At 38.7% G+C, this 17,145-nt stretch overlaps 1 protein-coding gene across 2 annotated transcripts in view; it reads left to right on the plus strand.

Annotated features, from left to right (window-relative positions):
• LOC111079589 (neuronal acetylcholine receptor subunit alpha-7) overlaps window positions 1–15,074 on the plus strand; it is a 59,365-nt gene extending 44,291 nt beyond the window's left edge. For both annotated transcript variants that reach the window (XM_041595318.1, XM_041595319.1), the window contains exons 5-13: window positions 266–601; window positions 805–880; window positions 4,114–4,308; window positions 5,328–5,414; window positions 7,220–7,329; window positions 11,767–11,918; window positions 12,191–12,313; window positions 12,443–12,581; window positions 12,873–15,074. In XM_041595318.1, the coding sequence (XP_041451252.1) occupies window positions 266–601; window positions 805–880; window positions 4,114–4,308; window positions 5,328–5,414; window positions 7,220–7,329; window positions 11,767–11,918; window positions 12,191–12,313; window positions 12,443–12,581; window positions 12,873–13,025 (1,371 nt within the window). In that variant the 3' untranslated portion in view covers window positions 13,026–15,074. The remainder of the gene's footprint in view (window positions 1–265; window positions 602–804; window positions 881–4,113; window positions 4,309–5,327; window positions 5,415–7,219; window positions 7,330–11,766; window positions 11,919–12,190; window positions 12,314–12,442; window positions 12,582–12,872) is intronic.
• Window positions 15,075–17,145: the final 2,071 nt, after the last annotated feature.

The raw sequence follows: 17,145 nt of genomic DNA on the forward strand, positions 1-17,145 counted from the left end.
ATCAGTTCGAATCAACCTCAGATGTTTTTCCAGCTTTCATTTGCCATTTAACATGCATGAGTGGGCAACCAACCAATTCCCACCGCAGGTCGCATCCGCTGTGGCAGGAAATACTCTAAAAAAAAAAAGGCTGCGCAAACTTTTTCCGCTGAATAAAGTTATATGCGGGCTCGCACATACATATGCAATTTGTTGTGTTAATTAATAATATTTGATTGCGAGCGACGTGTGTAATGAACTTCCTGTTTGGCATACCTTTTTTCAGGACGAGAAAAATCAATTGCTTGTCACGAATGTGTGGCTGAAACTGGAGTGGAACGACATGAACCTCCGCTGGAACACCTCCGACTACGGGGGAGTGAAGGATCTACGCATACCGCCGCATCGCATCTGGAAGCCGGACGTGCTGATGTACAACAGCGCCGACGAGGGATTCGACGGCACCTACCAGACTAATGTCGTGGTGAGGAACAACGGGTCGTGTCTGTATGTGCCGCCGGGAATCTTTAAGTCGACATGCAAGATAGATATCACGTGGTTTCCCTTTGACGATCAGCGTTGCGAGATGAAGTTCGGCAGCTGGACCTATGATGGATTTCAGGTTTGGTTCAGTCTCCAACAATGCACAAGCAGGGCAACCAGGAAGTACTCACAAGACTCGTAGTTGTTTTGCTTACTTAATTACACTTGAAAGAATTTTTGGTTTCGTCAGTACGTTTTCGTTTGTTTTGCTGTATTCGTTTGAAGCGAGCGAAAATATTTATATTATTCTACCCTCTCCCCGAATATCATATATAAAAAAAGCTGGATTTACAATTACAAGATGAAACTGGCGGTGATATCAGCAGTTACGTGCTCAACGGCGAGTGGGAACTACTGGGTGAGTAAGCCAACGTCGTTCGGAGCGACATCCTCAACATATCCGACATATGAACCAGATTCACTATCCAAACCCAAACTCTCAGCAGCCGTTGCTTCTTTGGCAAGTGACTCACGTTCTTCAGACAGATACAGACAAATTGAGAAATTAATTCAGATACTCTCCCCACTCTCTGTGTGTGGAAGTTCGTTCATCTTGCCTGCTGGCAATGCGAACCACAGTACTCTTCTCATCTCTCCAGGAGATGATGGTCCGAAGCGGCCGATTACTTTTGTGTACCGCACACAAACACACACTTCACATGTAACTTTCTCTTGCTATCTCTCTCTCTCTATCTCTCTCTGTTTCTATCTTACTTACTCTCTCTCAAAAAAGTCTCGAAGCTGCAATCAGGGTTCAAGCTGCGAACTAAAGTTCCGAACTCGTTCCGTTCGAAACTACGACTGCGTTTGCTCATCGCAAGCTGATTGAACCAGTGCCGGAGCAGTGGAAAGCACTGCCTGTCACCTTCAATCAGCTAAAGATGAGAGCGTTTATTATCACTGCTTTGATATTTCTCACACTTGTCGGTCTCTCAGTCTCGGTCTCGGTCTCTCATCATCCCATTCGAGGTCGATGCGGTCAATACGGAATGAAGTAGGGCACTTCATGAACCCTGTTACCCGTACAACCCCGTACTACATTACTCTATACTCAACTCTACTACTTTCGTACTTCACTAAAACCCACACGCTTATCCAGTGTTCTCCCACTCACTCTACTCTTTCAAAACATCAAAGAAACCAAAAACTCTACTTTCAATAAGACTATCACAAAATGTTTGGGCGCTTTAACTTTTAAAGTCCGAAATAGCCGCGTAAACGTTTCGATTGCCCTTTGTAAGAACTCTGATTGGTGGAGCATACCGTTAGACTACCCAACAGCCTAAATATGCTACTCCAATCGCAGGTGCTAATGAGTTATTAACCTAACCAAGAGGTAAGGCCTGGCCCGTGTATGCACTCCAATTAGAACATTTTATCCTGGAATCTATTAATAGTTTTCTTTATCGAAGCTAACGGCATGTAAAGCGATTACGAATGAATGCTGAATAGAATGTATTTACATATAACCAAAATACAAATAAACTTACTGCAGATACAGATACAGCTGTAGACCCCTGGGTTGTAGAGCTAGCTAAACCTTTTGAATTTTGCCTATACTCTATGTGCGTAAACTGGGTTCACTCGCTAGGCTCTGGGTCAGATAGTTTATCTTAGCTCCATCCCCCCTTAATTCTCTAATTGACTACTCTGCATTCAGTGAGGCTTTTAAATTGGAAATAGCAATGCAGAAAGACAAGAGAAACACAAATTACAGAAGCAAAAAATAAAAGAAAATTTAAATTAAATACGAACTCTGGCACTCCCCCTCCCCCCACAATCAAGCATCCACTCACAGACAGAGTGTAAATTGAACTTTTCTGCATAAAATGCTGAGCTGGCAGAAAGTCTAGCCACGCCCTCGATCCGTAAGCGTTTTCCCAGTCAGCGCAAAAATGCCACCAGTGGTGCTGAGGGGAAAATGAAAAAGAGCTTTGCTCTTTAGTCCTCTGCACAGCCACGCACCAGAACCAATTAAGAAATTAAAGGACAAATAAGTCCGCATTCTCTCCCCCCCTGTCTAACCCCCTGTCATATATGTGCACTATAAATTAGCGCTACCACAAATACAGACACTCGTATAGCCGAAAAGTTTTCCGCTCCACACTAGCCACAAAAGTGCAAAAGAAAAGTTTGTGCAACAAATTTTATTTTCGTTTGCCGACTCCTTTCATTTCAGTTGCTTTTTTGTTGATTTCGTTTTGGCTTTTGTTTTTTACTCTATGCGTAATGTTTCGGGAGTTTTCCAAGGTTCTTCCGCTGGCTCTTTTTCCTATCCACCATTGTTTTCGGTGCGCACTTGCGGCCGCTTCCCCAGCCAGTTTATGCAAATTATTTTGAGTTGGCAAAGTGCTCCCGATATGGGAGGTGCAGAGACTGTGGTCGGGCCCCAAAGTGGGATGGTGGCTGGGTAATTTTTTAAATACTCCACCAAGGCGATTTGTTCGCCGCTCTTGTAATTCCCCTGATAATCTTGGAGTAAGTTGAGCAGATAATTTAGTCTGAAGTTTGAGGCTAGGCATATGGATCACGCTCTCTGCCAATAGTCTGTACGAGTATTGCGAATATATTTGCTAACATGTCGGGGGCAATGGCCGTGAGGGGATAATAGCAATTCATAGCTTGGAGTAGAAGTCTGCCTCACAATCGGCATACTCGTAATTCATCGCCTAAAATGCCGAAATTCTTCAAGCAGTGTTTTAGTTTCCCGTATAGTACTTATCAACATATTGAGTATCCATTAGCAACTAGCAACCACTGAAAGGGTACAACCCAAAGGTGGATTTAAGATTTACAATCATGAAATCCCGTTTACACCACTCTACTCTCTACTTTACTTTCTCCGCTTATATGCATATATAACCCGCAACGAAATTTCCCTTCTACACATAACTTTTCTAGTATTTACATTTGAAGCAAAGTGCATAAAAACTTTTCCCTATAGTAAATTGCTCGGCTCTGCTCTGGTCTTACTTAACTTTACTTACAATTAGTTGCCTAGACAAATAAAACTCTTTCCGAAACTAAGTTTACACTCAACTAACTACACCCATTCCTAGTTCCAGCTCCATTCCCATTCCCACTCCCACTCCACGGCATGCACAACACATTTCAGACTCCACACTTCACAGTCCACACTCCCTGCCCAAGCAAACATTTCTACCTCCCATGCATACTCGCATCATATCTATCCCGCATATCGTATACACACATGTATATTTATAGAGAATACGTTATTCAAAATTAAGTACACCGACTTTAAACTTTAAATGGCAAGATTACTTCTAATTACACTTACCAGCAACTCTAGTCTTTGCTCTGCTCTGCTCTGCTCTATGCCCAAGAACGCTATCGTAACTCTTATCCAATGCTTACTCTCCTATCATACTCGTATTCCTATTTAACTTGTATAATGCCAAGAAATGCTCGAAACAAATGCTCAGATCAAGTCCTAAGTAAAGCTGCCACAGATACATACTCGTATACGCATTGCGTATGGGTTTCGTATCAATCGAAACACAGAAACAGAGATGCCTCTCCACCACGAATATATCTTGTATTAATGCTCTTCGTACAATTGAACCACCGTAGGTGTTCCAGGCAAGCGTAACGAGATCTATTACAACTGCTGCCCGGAACCGTATATAGACATAACCTTCGCCATCATCATCCGCCGAAGAACGCTATACTACTTCTTCAATCTGATTATACCCTGTGTGCTGATTGCTTCAATGGCTCTGCTGGGATTCACTCTGCCACCGGATTCGGGTGAAAAATTATCGCTGGGTAAGTTCTAGTGTTCTAGTGTTATAGTTGGGGGACTTTGGAGGGGGTACATTAATTTGAAACCACTTACGCAACACAAATACTTATGAATTATGGAGAAGGGGAACCGCCCACACATGCAAACAGCTCGAGAGCCGCTTCAAAAGTATTTGCCAAGTACTTACTTTTTAAATAATGACAGACTCGTCTACAGCGCGGGCGAATTTAAAATTAGATGCCTCCCATAATGCTGTTGATGAGCGCTTGAAGAGAGCCCACTGAGAACCGAACCGAACCGAATCGAGCCACTCACTCGCTAAACTGACTGACTGACTGACTGACTGACTAACTGACATGGCGCATTACTCGTTATTGCCATCGCTCCCCTTCCTGCTGTTAGTGTCGCTGAAGATGACGGCACAGTCCCAGCAGAACCCAGCCCAGATCCTTGCAAGCGTTGGCAAACAAACTATTGAACTTTTAATGTTGCTATGACTGAGTAGTAAAAAGTGTTCAACGAGCCGGGCGTAAGGAATGTTCCGGCTGGCTGTTAAGCACTCGCCTCAAATGTGCTGTCGATTTGGCGGACGAGTCAGGGAATTAGTGGGGTGGAAAATCAGTAGGGACTCGACGAAAGTTGAGGGCTTTTACTTCAGCCAAAGTTGAGTGCTCAAAACAGGAATAGATGGCTAGCAAGTGGGTGTCGGAAAGTACCTAAAACTACTTAAAGATTCCCAGTCGCAGGAAGGGGAGGGTTGCACAAGTGAAAGGAAAGATTCTGGCAGTATTAGTCATACTACTTGTACGGTATAAGCAATCCTACTTTTGGGAACTGAGAAAACGGACATAGAAATACATTAATGCTGATTTTAAATCATAGAGATAGTCACTTTAAAATGTTGCAGGTTACAAGCAACGAACAAAAATCAGACGGAAAAGACGGACTGTTAATGAACAAATAATTAAATGATCACTCACAGCAGACACTATACGAAATAAGAGCCTCCGTCACTTAACCGTCTTCCTCATCCGATATCTAGGTGTTACCATCCTGCTCTCGCTGACCGTGTTTCTCAATATGGTTGCCGAGACTATGCCAGCCACATCCGATGCGGTGCCTTTGTTAGGTAAGACCATTTTGTTTACCGAAACTAGTCGATGGTAATGCTTCTTGTAAATGTAAATGTAAATGTAACCGTAAATCGTATTATCGATGTTTCTACCTTTGGTTTTGAGTTGTGCGTTCTTCTTCTTTTGGAAGTGTATTCTTTCCTTATTCAATCCATACATTCGTTACATAACTACATACACGTATATATGTATAAATATATATATAACCCTCTAAAGTTATTGCAGTTGCATATTCATAACATATATCCATGCATTTCTAAAATGATTTTAAAGTCCAAGTAAAATCCGATGATTTTATAATATTAAAACTTTGACACACAATTAAACAAACCTGTGAAAACCAATTCCGTTCCACGCATCAGTTTCCATGACTCGTTTCGAAACGTTTCCTTTGGCTCAAAAGTCAAAAGATATACTTTATCGATTGACTTTGGGGTCTTTAAGGAAATCAAAGCTGATGCCAAAAAAAAAGAGAATAGTTTCTAAAATTCGTAGAAGAAGAAAACCGATTGAAAATAACTAAAGGGCATTTAAATGTTGCTATTAAGCTTTAAATAAATACTATACCCGTACATAAGTATATTAACTTTAACAGCCCAAAAATGATCAATACATATACACTATATGCAAAACATATGAGCTGGTTTGAATAATGCACACACATTTGACGAGTTTCTTGCACGCTATAAATATACTTTTTTTCGGTTCAAAAGAAATCAATTAAAAGTAAAAATTATGATATAGTTGGGTTGTTCCTAATTTAATAGGTATTTCTTATTGAATTATCTTATCCATCTTTCGGATGGTCCCGTATATTTTCAAGAGAGACTCTTCTGACACAATTTGTTGATCTTATTATATTTAAAATTAAAACAAAATGAGCCACCCGCGTAGGGAGCTCGTATATGAGTTTTGATTACTAGTTTGTAAATAATAATCCGTTTTATCCGACTAAAGGGATTTCTTTATCTTTATTTTAAACTATTAATAGCGAATTAAAAAATTGATCATTAAATTGAAAACAGATTACAGTTGATCAGAAATTGAGGAAGGAACAACCCCACCATATGATCAATGAATCCGAAGACAAAAATTGCAACCCATCGACCTTTGACAAAATATTTTTAATCGTTTCATGACAAATTTATTCAATTTTCAAATTCCAATTCTATCTTCAAAAACGGTTTCAAAACTTTAATATTCAATTTATATTATAAAATATATCTAATTCCGTTCTTGGCGTACAATTTCGGTGTCTAACTTCTATGTATACCTAATATTTTTCTAAAGTATTCCGACTAAAGTTACCTAAGTGTGTGTGTATGTTAAAGAAAAGAGCATTAAACCTATACTTGTTTTTCTTCAATGCCAATACATTTGTTATGCCGTTAAAATAATTGAGAGACTCAGAAGATAACAAACGAACATTCTTGCATTTAATGTACTAACTAAATTTTGTATATATCTCTTGCCTTTTTTTCTTTCTTTCAAACAAACTGTGTACCTTTGCCAAAAACAAACTATGTGCGCTCTCAAATGCATATTAACCATACCAAAATCAAACACTATGAATGATTCCGAACTATGAAATATGCGCTACCCTGAACAATGCTCCACATCTAACGAACCAACACAACAAACCACATCTAAACCAACATCTGACATCCAACAATTAAACAAACCAATATTCACATGCACCACAACAACAATTACTCGTACATAATCTAACACACCCAACGATATACTATATATACGTAATATATATATATATATATTGACAACACGCCCAACCAACCAACAGGTACATATTTCAATTGCATAATGTTTATGGTAGCTTCATCCGTTGTGTCAACGATTTTAATATTAAATTATCATCATCGAAATGCTGATACGCACGAAATGTCCGAATGGGTAAGTCACAAATAGGTCAACCCACCAACCATCCCAAACAACTACTCGTACAAGTAAAACTACAACAACCAACCAAACTCTCCAACAAAAAGAAAATCAAAAAAATAAAACCACTGCAAAAGCGACCATCACTCATTATATACTCGTACGATATAGCCTCAGTCAGTACACAGTGGCCACGGGACCACAACTGTTCTGGGGGATTGGTCCTCCCCTTCTGTATCATCTGGTACGAGGCACTGGCACTGGCACTCCCTCCAACCATCTACGGATTGCTGGAGACCGCGGATGGCGGATGGACAGATCCCAATCCCCCAGATCCCATTACAGCTATCGCTACCGTTGCCACTGTCGCTGGCGGTCCCGTGTCCACTGTCGCATAGCATTAGCATTTTTTGATATGATTTATCTCAACCAAAAAAGAGAAAGAGTGCTAAATTTATACGAGAGCCATGCAAAAATAATTTATGTGTTAGCTAGAGAAATGTTTTTGTGTTTCCTCTTTTCACGTTATTTACTTACTTGTTGTACTGTGTTACTTTGTGTTGTTTTCCATTGTTAAAAACCCCAAAGCCCAAAAACCAAACCTTTAAAATATTATTAAAACGCCATAAAGAAATAAAGTAAGCTTTTGTGTTATAGAGCTAACATTGTGACCGCACATTGAACTTAAAAGTATATTTCAATGGACTAGTGTCATTTCGGTCGTTTACGGTCCGAACCGCAACGGAAAGCTGCTTCAAGAAGGGGGAAAATACTAACAAAAGAATCATCCATGAGTGATATGACTCTATTCTGGATTTCTAATTTAACAAATGAATAATTATGAAAATTATTCATATGATAACAGGTAAAGGATATTTAATCTTGATCTCAAACTGTTTGTCTGTTTTCCTTAAATGCTGCGAAAGAGATGGTCTAAATCGTACATTATTAAGTATGGTGGTTTCTTTCTGGGCTAAATAATAAATAGACACCAATTATAGTTTAGATTCTCTGCTACTTCGAGCAAGTATCATCTTGTGACTGTGATAACTCTGACTTACACAAATAGCTATTTTTTCGGGGATAAATTATAAATCATTAATTATATTAAATATGTCTGTACTAAAAGAACCAAACTATGTTCATGTGACAGTTGAAAAACTCTTGAAGCTCCTTGAACAAATTATTGCAAAACATGAAAGTATCTAAATAGAATCTAAATGCAAAAGAAATCAGCAAATAGTTGCACAAATAAATATGTATACATATGTTGTTGTTTGTTATCATTATAATTTTTATTGTTGTCGTTGTTGGTGTTGTTGTGTTGCCGTAACAACATTTCTGTTTAATACACAATCAGCCCGTTTATGTTGTTTGCAATTTTTCGTTTGTGTTAGTTGTGATGCCTACTTAGAGGCGCTTTTGCAAGCTGAACTTGATGTTTTCAATTTGATTTCGTTAGTATACTCAAATGTATCTCCAATATGGTCGAAGCCCAGACCACAAAATGTCAGTCGAGTTTAATTTTAGCCAATGTGGGCCGTAGTGACCCGTAAATAATAAAAAGAGGCCAATGAAACGATGTTAAGCGAACGCCGCGCCGAAATGTGACGGACGGATGTACAGAGTACGAAATGAATGTTGTAACCATCCAACATGTCTAGCTACTATACGTGTCTACTATAAAATAATTTATGTAATGAAAAATATCGTAATGTTGATGTTGGGCCCATAATTTCTACTTATGTGTATGTAAGCCACAACCCCAATCCCAACCCCAATCCCAGCAAGAAACCAAATATCCCGAGTCCCCAGTCACCAGTTCTTCCAGCCACGAACCATACACCCAAGTCCTAACCACGTTGAGCCCTTTTTGCTCGTACCTCCTCACCAGTTGCACACTCTCCTTTGTATCTGCATCTCTGTACCGTGTACACTCGTACTCGTACTTATATACCCGTGTGTGTGTGTGTGAAAAGAACCTACAAAAACCAGATGACAAAGTCCGAACTGCAGTCAAATGATATATTATGCAATATGATGCGCTCTGTCCTCTGTATCTCTTTCACTCTACCCCACACATATGTATGCTCGTTCATTTATATTGTATATATGTACTCGTATTATCTATTTTTCTGTACATAGACTCTGTGTGACAAATACATTTTTGATGTTGTGTGTGTCTGATTTAGCAGGGAATGGTTGGTAAGGCTGTGGATGGCCGACTATTTTTTAGGGTTTGCGTAATTAGAGACAAATGATCTGAGGCAGGGGAACTGGGGTATCGAGGAGTATTTTCCACAAGAGTAGGACGCTTGAAAGAACCACTTAAAGAATCAAGTGTATCTAGTGAACAAGTCCCCACCGGAAGAGTCTGCACCTTTACCGCAAATTGTAATATCAATAACGGGAAACATCATGATTTTGTTGCAGGACATCCAAGTGGAAAGCAATTTCTTCGCATTATTGCAATTGCCCCAAAGTGCATAATGAAAAGTTGCGCCAGACGAGACTCGAAGAGGGAATGAGTGAAAAGATAAGGACGAAGGAAAAAAGAATAAGGGAAACTCAGTGGATGTCGATTGGCTTTTGAGAAGTCACTCACATGAAAAGTTTTGTATGGTTTTCGCGCAAGAATGTGGTCCCTCCATGTCCCTCCATGTCCCTCCATCCGAGCTCGCAGACCTTTCTCCATACAATTGAATTTGGAGCACATGAAGGAAAAACCAAATCGAGAAATCGAGCACACAAAGTAACAGAAAGCCAACAGTAGGAGATGGGGAAGGGAATAGGTATGGGACACGGTAGGTTCGGCTTGCGTCGGGTTTGACAGTTGCTCCAGTTGTGAGTTGTCCTGACACGGGAACGAAAATTGAGCCAATTGGCGAGGCAGGTGCATTATAAATGTGCAGGCCCGCGACTTCTTCTGCTCCTCGAGCTCTACGCCTGTCGCCTGCCGCATGGCACTTGAATTGGCTCCAGAGACCTCACTCCCTTCGCAGGTTGGGCCCCGTTTTGTGTGATAACAACAAATCAATTTGCACAAAATTTGCACAAAAAGAAAAGATGGTGGTGGAGAGCCAGTGGAGGGCAAGCACAGAGCGGTTGGTTGGCTGGAGAGGGGAGGGCGTTATATATGTACGAACAGACGAGTACGTATTGATATGGATATGGCAAATGCCAGTTGCTCCATTGCAATGGTTAACTTTGCATTTAGTTTGCATGCCACGTCCTGAAGCGCATTTCCATGTAAGCTTCTCGCTTGTTAGCCAAAAAAGAAGAAAGAAAAACCGCCAACAAGGAGCAGAAGCAAAACGATGGGACAGGACACAGGGCCTGGCAGGAGCAGTATCTGGCAAAGTGCAAGCGGGGTTGTCAGCTGAGAGCGAGGGTATTTCAGCAGCTCAACTGTAATATTGTTAGGTGGCGAGAGAGGGACGGGCACTGTGGATGAGCTCTGGCGAAGGAGCCAAGCATGTCCCGACTATCGATTCGATTCTTGTTTCTGTGGGTTTTTCGGGCGGCATTTGAATTCACTTCAACCACGCGACCAGCTAACCTGGAGGCAATGGATGTTCAATGTGATTGGAAAGGGAACTGAGACAGGCACAGAGACTTGCACAGGCCTTTGATTCCTACGTTGCTGAAAGGAAACCATAATTTAGTAGTCGAATCTTTTAGACATATATGACGTTATGGATACTTAAACCTGCAGTTTAATCAACAATTAAATAAAATACGAAAGCGTAAATGAAACCTCAATCGCCTCTGATACGGAACCAGGGGATATGCATACATAGTATGTATGTATGTAGTAGTTGTTGCCACCATTATTGCTAGTGTTGTATCTGTGCGCTTGTGTTTCTTGTTACATATATCTGTGTACGTATCTACATATCTGTGTTTGTGTTGTAAATCATGAATTTTGCATGCATCATAGCTATAAATAAGCAGAGAACATTGCGAACAGCGAGCCCCCCCACTCTCCCACGTGCACTGGCACACTCTCCGAGACATACAAATAAATATTACTACACATAGCTAAGTGTAATAACAAATCACCCGCCATACAAACATACATCCTGCATCAGGGCACATGGGAACCCAAAATGGGGAACACCAACAAGTTGCTCGCCATATAATCGACTCCACAACTTTGTTGCTTTAGTTGTAATCAAATCAAATATAAATCATACTTGTGGCCCTCTGTCTGCTGGTATGTGAGTCTGTTCATGCAAAGTAGCCATAAATCGTGGCGTGCCCGGCTGAGTCGAGCGGGTGCCCCTTTCTGGCCACACACACTCTCTGCCAGAGACACAAGCCATAAAACATACAAACACGAACTGTACGAGTAACACACGCAATTGGAACCTATATGAATATAATAATTTTGAGTGGGGCTATCGTTGGGACCGTTCCACTAAACGTTTCAATTTCGCCACCTGCCGTTAGATACGCATCGTATTTTTATGCTGGCTGCCTTGGATACTACGAATGAGTCGCCCGGGGCGACCACTGATCCTGGAGTTTCCGACCACGCCCTGCTCGGACACGTCGTCTGAGCGCAAGCATCAGATACTCTCCGATGTCGAGCTGAAAGAGCGGTATTTAGCAATAATATGCAATTATGCTGTTCTTGCTTTTGCTTTCTCCTGATAATCGCCGCATATTCCTCGGCGCACCTAAGCGGGAATTTCGTATGCACCAAGAACGTACATACATATGTACATATGTACATATAAATAGCCCAACCAAAGTAGACTCTGGAATACTTGGCAAGCGTACAACGAAAGCAAAAGCAGGACAGGAACAGTGCAAAATATTCATAGACCTACAAAGTGTACTTACCAAATTGTTTGTCCTCCCCCAAACGAAGCTCCTCGAAATCACTGCTGGCCAATGTTCTGGACATCGATGATGATTTTCGCCACAATTGTCGCCCCATGACGCCAGGCGGAACACTGCCACACAACCCAGCCTTCTATCGCACGGTTTATGGGTAATGAATCCAAACATACTCGTACCATAAGCATAATGCTCTGCTGGCCCCTGGGTCAGCATTCGGTTAAGTGGAATAACCAACTCACGTCCTATGTTTCTGGCCTTGTGCCAATTTGCCAATTTGCAGACAAGGCGACGATGGCAGCATTGGACCAATTGGCAGCACTCGAATGCCAGATGCGGTCAGTCATCACACGTGCATCAAATCATCAACAGAATATGAATTAGGTTTAATCTTAAAGGAAATTCGCTTTATAACTGATCAGGTAAGTTGGCTGAGAATCATCCGTGAATATTGGGTGGAATATCTGGGGAAACTATATCTATAATTGTTATCAGATTTTAAATATATTGTTCACAAACTAGAAGCCCTCTCAATGCATGCCCCAGACTGCACCGAACATCACTAGCATCTAGCACTTCCCAGACCATTGTTACAGATGAAAGTTAATAGTTTTGCCTCTTCTTTTCTCTCCAATTTAACTCACTCTCTCTCGCTCGCTGAATACTCATACCAACCCAAACATGAAATATAACCCACAAAAAACCAAACACAGCTACGTAAAGATGACGAGTCAAATGACATTGCCAATGATTGGAAATTTGCAGCTATGGTCGTTGACAGACTGTGCCTTATCATATTCACAATGTTCACAATATTAGCCACAATAGCTGTACTACTATCAGCACCACATATTATTGTCTCGTAGCCATATGGGCGAGGTGGTTATTGTTATTGGTTTTATTATAAAATCAATTTGTTAATTATTAAATTAATAACGAAACTTTTTAAGTAAATTAAAACCAAAAGGAAAACACTAAAAACCACAAAAAAAAGAGAAAAACACTTGATATAAATACCATTGACTAAATAATACACACAGAAAAAAAACTAAAAAAAAAATATAAACAAAATCTTGTCTTTAAAACGCAATAATTTAAATATAAACAAGCGAACTCGTTTAAAGAAAGTCTTTCGTAAAAAACCACATACACTAAAAGAGACTTAAAAAAAATCATGTACTACCATTGTTTACAACATTTTTAATTCCAATTTTCCTATTTCTTTAAAAACAAAAAAATCTAAAAACTGATAAAAAAATTAAGTTAAAAAAGAGTACCCCAAACCTTCCCTCCACTCCCAAATGACATTATCTAATTCTTCCACTGAATATGCATACACATATTTGAGTATATGTATTTGAAAGCAAGCAAAAACGGGTAAATTTTCCTTTATAGTTTTTATATTTTAAAAAGTAAGAGAGAAGTATTCATAAAAAATAGACCGATTTTCAGAATATTTTTTTTTGGATACACTTGAAAATATAATGCTGTTTTTTTTTTGAAAATCGAAGCAAGACCCCAACCCTTTTTGGAAGACTTCATTTTGTGAGCTTTATAGTGAAAATTGTAGATTTAAATAAATTCCAATATAAATGTGCATATGTACTTACTCTGTGAATGTATGTATGTACATATGTACATGAGATCAGAACCAACGTTTTTGAATCCAAAGAAGAATAATAACCAGATTTGTAATATTCGTAAGCGGAATTGAGGTCAGTCCATGGAAGTCCTAGTAAGAAACCAAGAAACCTTTCTGCTAACTACATATACATATAGTCACTTAGGGAAAATACAAAATTCCAACTCCCTTCTCCTCTCTAGACAAACATGCATTTCCAAAACAGAACCAATTAACCTAACATATCCAATACTACGTAAATTTAGACCCTCCCCCATTGTAATTTTACGTTGAACAGAAACACGGATACGGATAAACACAAAAACCCAAACCCAAATCCAAAAACCCCTAAAAACCAAACCCATTAAAGCAAACCAAAACCAATAGAATAACCCATCCAAATTGGAATTAGAAAAGAATTCACAAAAGTGTAACTAAGAAAAAAACGAAAAAGAAAAAAACGAGAAATATGACGCAAAAGAGATTTATCCAGTGATTTTGAGTGAACCAGCCCATTGCGCACAGCAGATGGAATGTGTCTCATAGATGGCATTCCATCTCGACTGGCGCGGCATCGAGGCACAATTGATAAAATTTAATGGTTGCGAGCAATAATATCTGCGTGTTGATGAATTGCATGATTTTTTGGTGATGCAAACGATGATCGAGCGAATTATTGCATGGACCTAGGACCTAGGCCTCGTGTAAGAGTTCGCTCATTCATCGCAGTGAGAACAGCGAAACATCGTACACAGTCTAACTTTTGGTATTGATATGAGTTATTTATAATTTATAATATTTTTTTTTGATTTTTGGTTTAATATTATATATTAAATACTAAAAGTTTATACACTGTACAAACACCAGAGGCAATTCACTACAAACAAAAAGTTGAACAATGAATAGGATAGAAAGGCAAGTCGAACAAATACGATTACCGATATACATATACTCGATATGTATATATACATACTTATATACCAATAACAATGAACATCACAAGACCATAGAACTCAGAACATGCCAGTGCATGGGTAATTATGTGCTTCGCTTCAGTATTGAGCGCACGAAACATACATACTTGAAAACGAACAAAGAGACAACCAACACATATACTCGTAACCCAAGGAGCTTTATACAATTATATACATACTCGTATGATAGAGTCGATCTCTGCGATCGGGAGTCAGTCTAATCGGGCCTAATCTCTCATACATTTGATACATAGATACATACAAATACTATGTAAATTCACTAGCAAATACTCGATTGTTGGATGACTCTTCTATCCTTAGAGTATGATCTTACAGTATGTTACTGTCCGCTAACTAGCCAAGCACACAATTTCTACAACTAAACAAAATAAATAACACATGCAACAAAATCTTAAAAATTAACATGGCATGGGAGTCGGTCGAGCAAATGCTAAGAAGAAGACGGAGGAGAAACTCGGACAGATCTTCTTTAACAGAGGCAAAGAAGATCCCAGGCCAGAGACTATTTCCTGTCTTGACTCCTTGCCATTTTTCTCGACGCGATACCCAATGCCAGAATCGAACGAATGTAATGCAAAATTGAGTTTGACTAATTTCACACAGCATTTTCTTTTCACACAAAAGAAAACGTTAAACATGAAATTAATTTTTTAATTTTTAAGTTACAGTTATTCTGCTTCTAATTGTAAATCTTGTGCAATGAAAACAATCAGAATTTTTCTTTGAATATAAACTAAGCGAACAAATCGAAACGAAACAGAAACAAAAACTGATACAAGCAAACAACAGCAATGCAACAGCAAATGCAGAGAAAAACAAAACAATAACAATAATTTGCAAGAATAAATAATGGGAAATATGATAAGTAACTAAACGAATTCACACAATATAGTCTAAGCCACACTGATTACACAGACCGCGAAACTCTTAGCTGTAATTAAGATTCTATCCAAAGAGCTGAAAGAAACAGAGATACGAGTACAACCACAACAGAACAGCTAGCAATAGTTTTAAGACAAACCAAACGAGGATATTGAGGAATGGTTCTACTCGTATTCGAATTATTGTTTAATTTTCTATGAGTTTGGGTTTTAGACAATTTTGAAGCAATTTTATATCGAATTTTGTATGCCAGCCATTTTATAGCTATACAAACTTTTGATTAAACCTTTCCATTTCAGTTTTAACGTTGTTTTTCGGGACAGTTTGAATTTGTATGTATAAATAAGGTTTAGCTTTTGATAAACGATAAATGGGGTAACCAAAATGTATGTGGAATGGAGATATTTTGATGAAAGGTGAAATTCTATGTATATTTTGTTAGATGCCTACCACATCAGCGCGAATACAAATAGATCACAGACAGATAGACAGATTTTGTGGGGATTTTTGTTCGTCTTTTTGATATGGATATACGTTTATTTTGTATGCTTTTCCAAGTGAACGTCAGTGAGAACAATTAACGATAGATTTCAATCCTACGCATAAGAATATCTATAAATAGAGAACATAGCAACAAGCTGCCAGCATGAGAAATAAAAACAATAACTAATTTTAAATGTTTTATACATTTCCATCATTTGTGCTCATTTAAAGAAAAAACCGAGTCAGAAAAAAGGAAATAAACTCAAATAAAATAAAAAACCAGCATTGGACAGATTTCAAGCAGCAGTCGATACGGGATTATGTTCAACATTCAATTAGCTGAAGTTGAAGGAGCGTCTACACATAAGCAATTTTTAAACGAAATGTCACCCAAGTAAATAGATTTAGAAAATAGTGAGGCCCCACGAGGTGGAGGAATCTAATCGAACATATTATTCACATCCAGACAACTGGGCCAGTTGGTTGGGATTAATACTCGTACTAATACATTTCTAGGGCGTAAAATGGACAGTTTGGAAAGCGTTTCTTTCATCATACATACGGTACACGACACATGCATATATAAATATACATATATATATGTACGTGTATATTTAAATGATATACATATGTATATGTGTGGGTGCAGACATATATATACTTCTTTTTTACACTGGCAAACAAGTATAGAGTATACATACATATAGCATACCTTGTAATACATAATACAAGAAAATATTTGAAAGCAAATGAAACTTTTTCCTACAACTAGTTGCATTTAAATGAATTTTAAAAAATATACCTAAAAGTATATATTTATTAAAAACAAAACAAAAACCAGAAAACAAAACAAAACAAAAATGAAACACAAAAACCAACTCTTTCTCTACTAAAAACAAAACCAACATACAGAAAAAAAAGAAAATAAAACTTTAATATACCATTTAATTAGACATTTAATAAGGGTTCAATGAAAACCGAGTCAAGCGAGAAGAATCGTAAACT

The sequence above is a fragment of the Drosophila obscura genome, unplaced genomic scaffold (genome assembly GCF_018151105.1).
Source record: "Drosophila obscura isolate BZ-5 IFL unplaced genomic scaffold, ASM1815110v1 contig_46, whole genome shotgun sequence".
Classification (NCBI taxonomy): Eukaryota; Metazoa; Arthropoda; class Insecta; order Diptera; family Drosophilidae; genus Drosophila; species Drosophila obscura.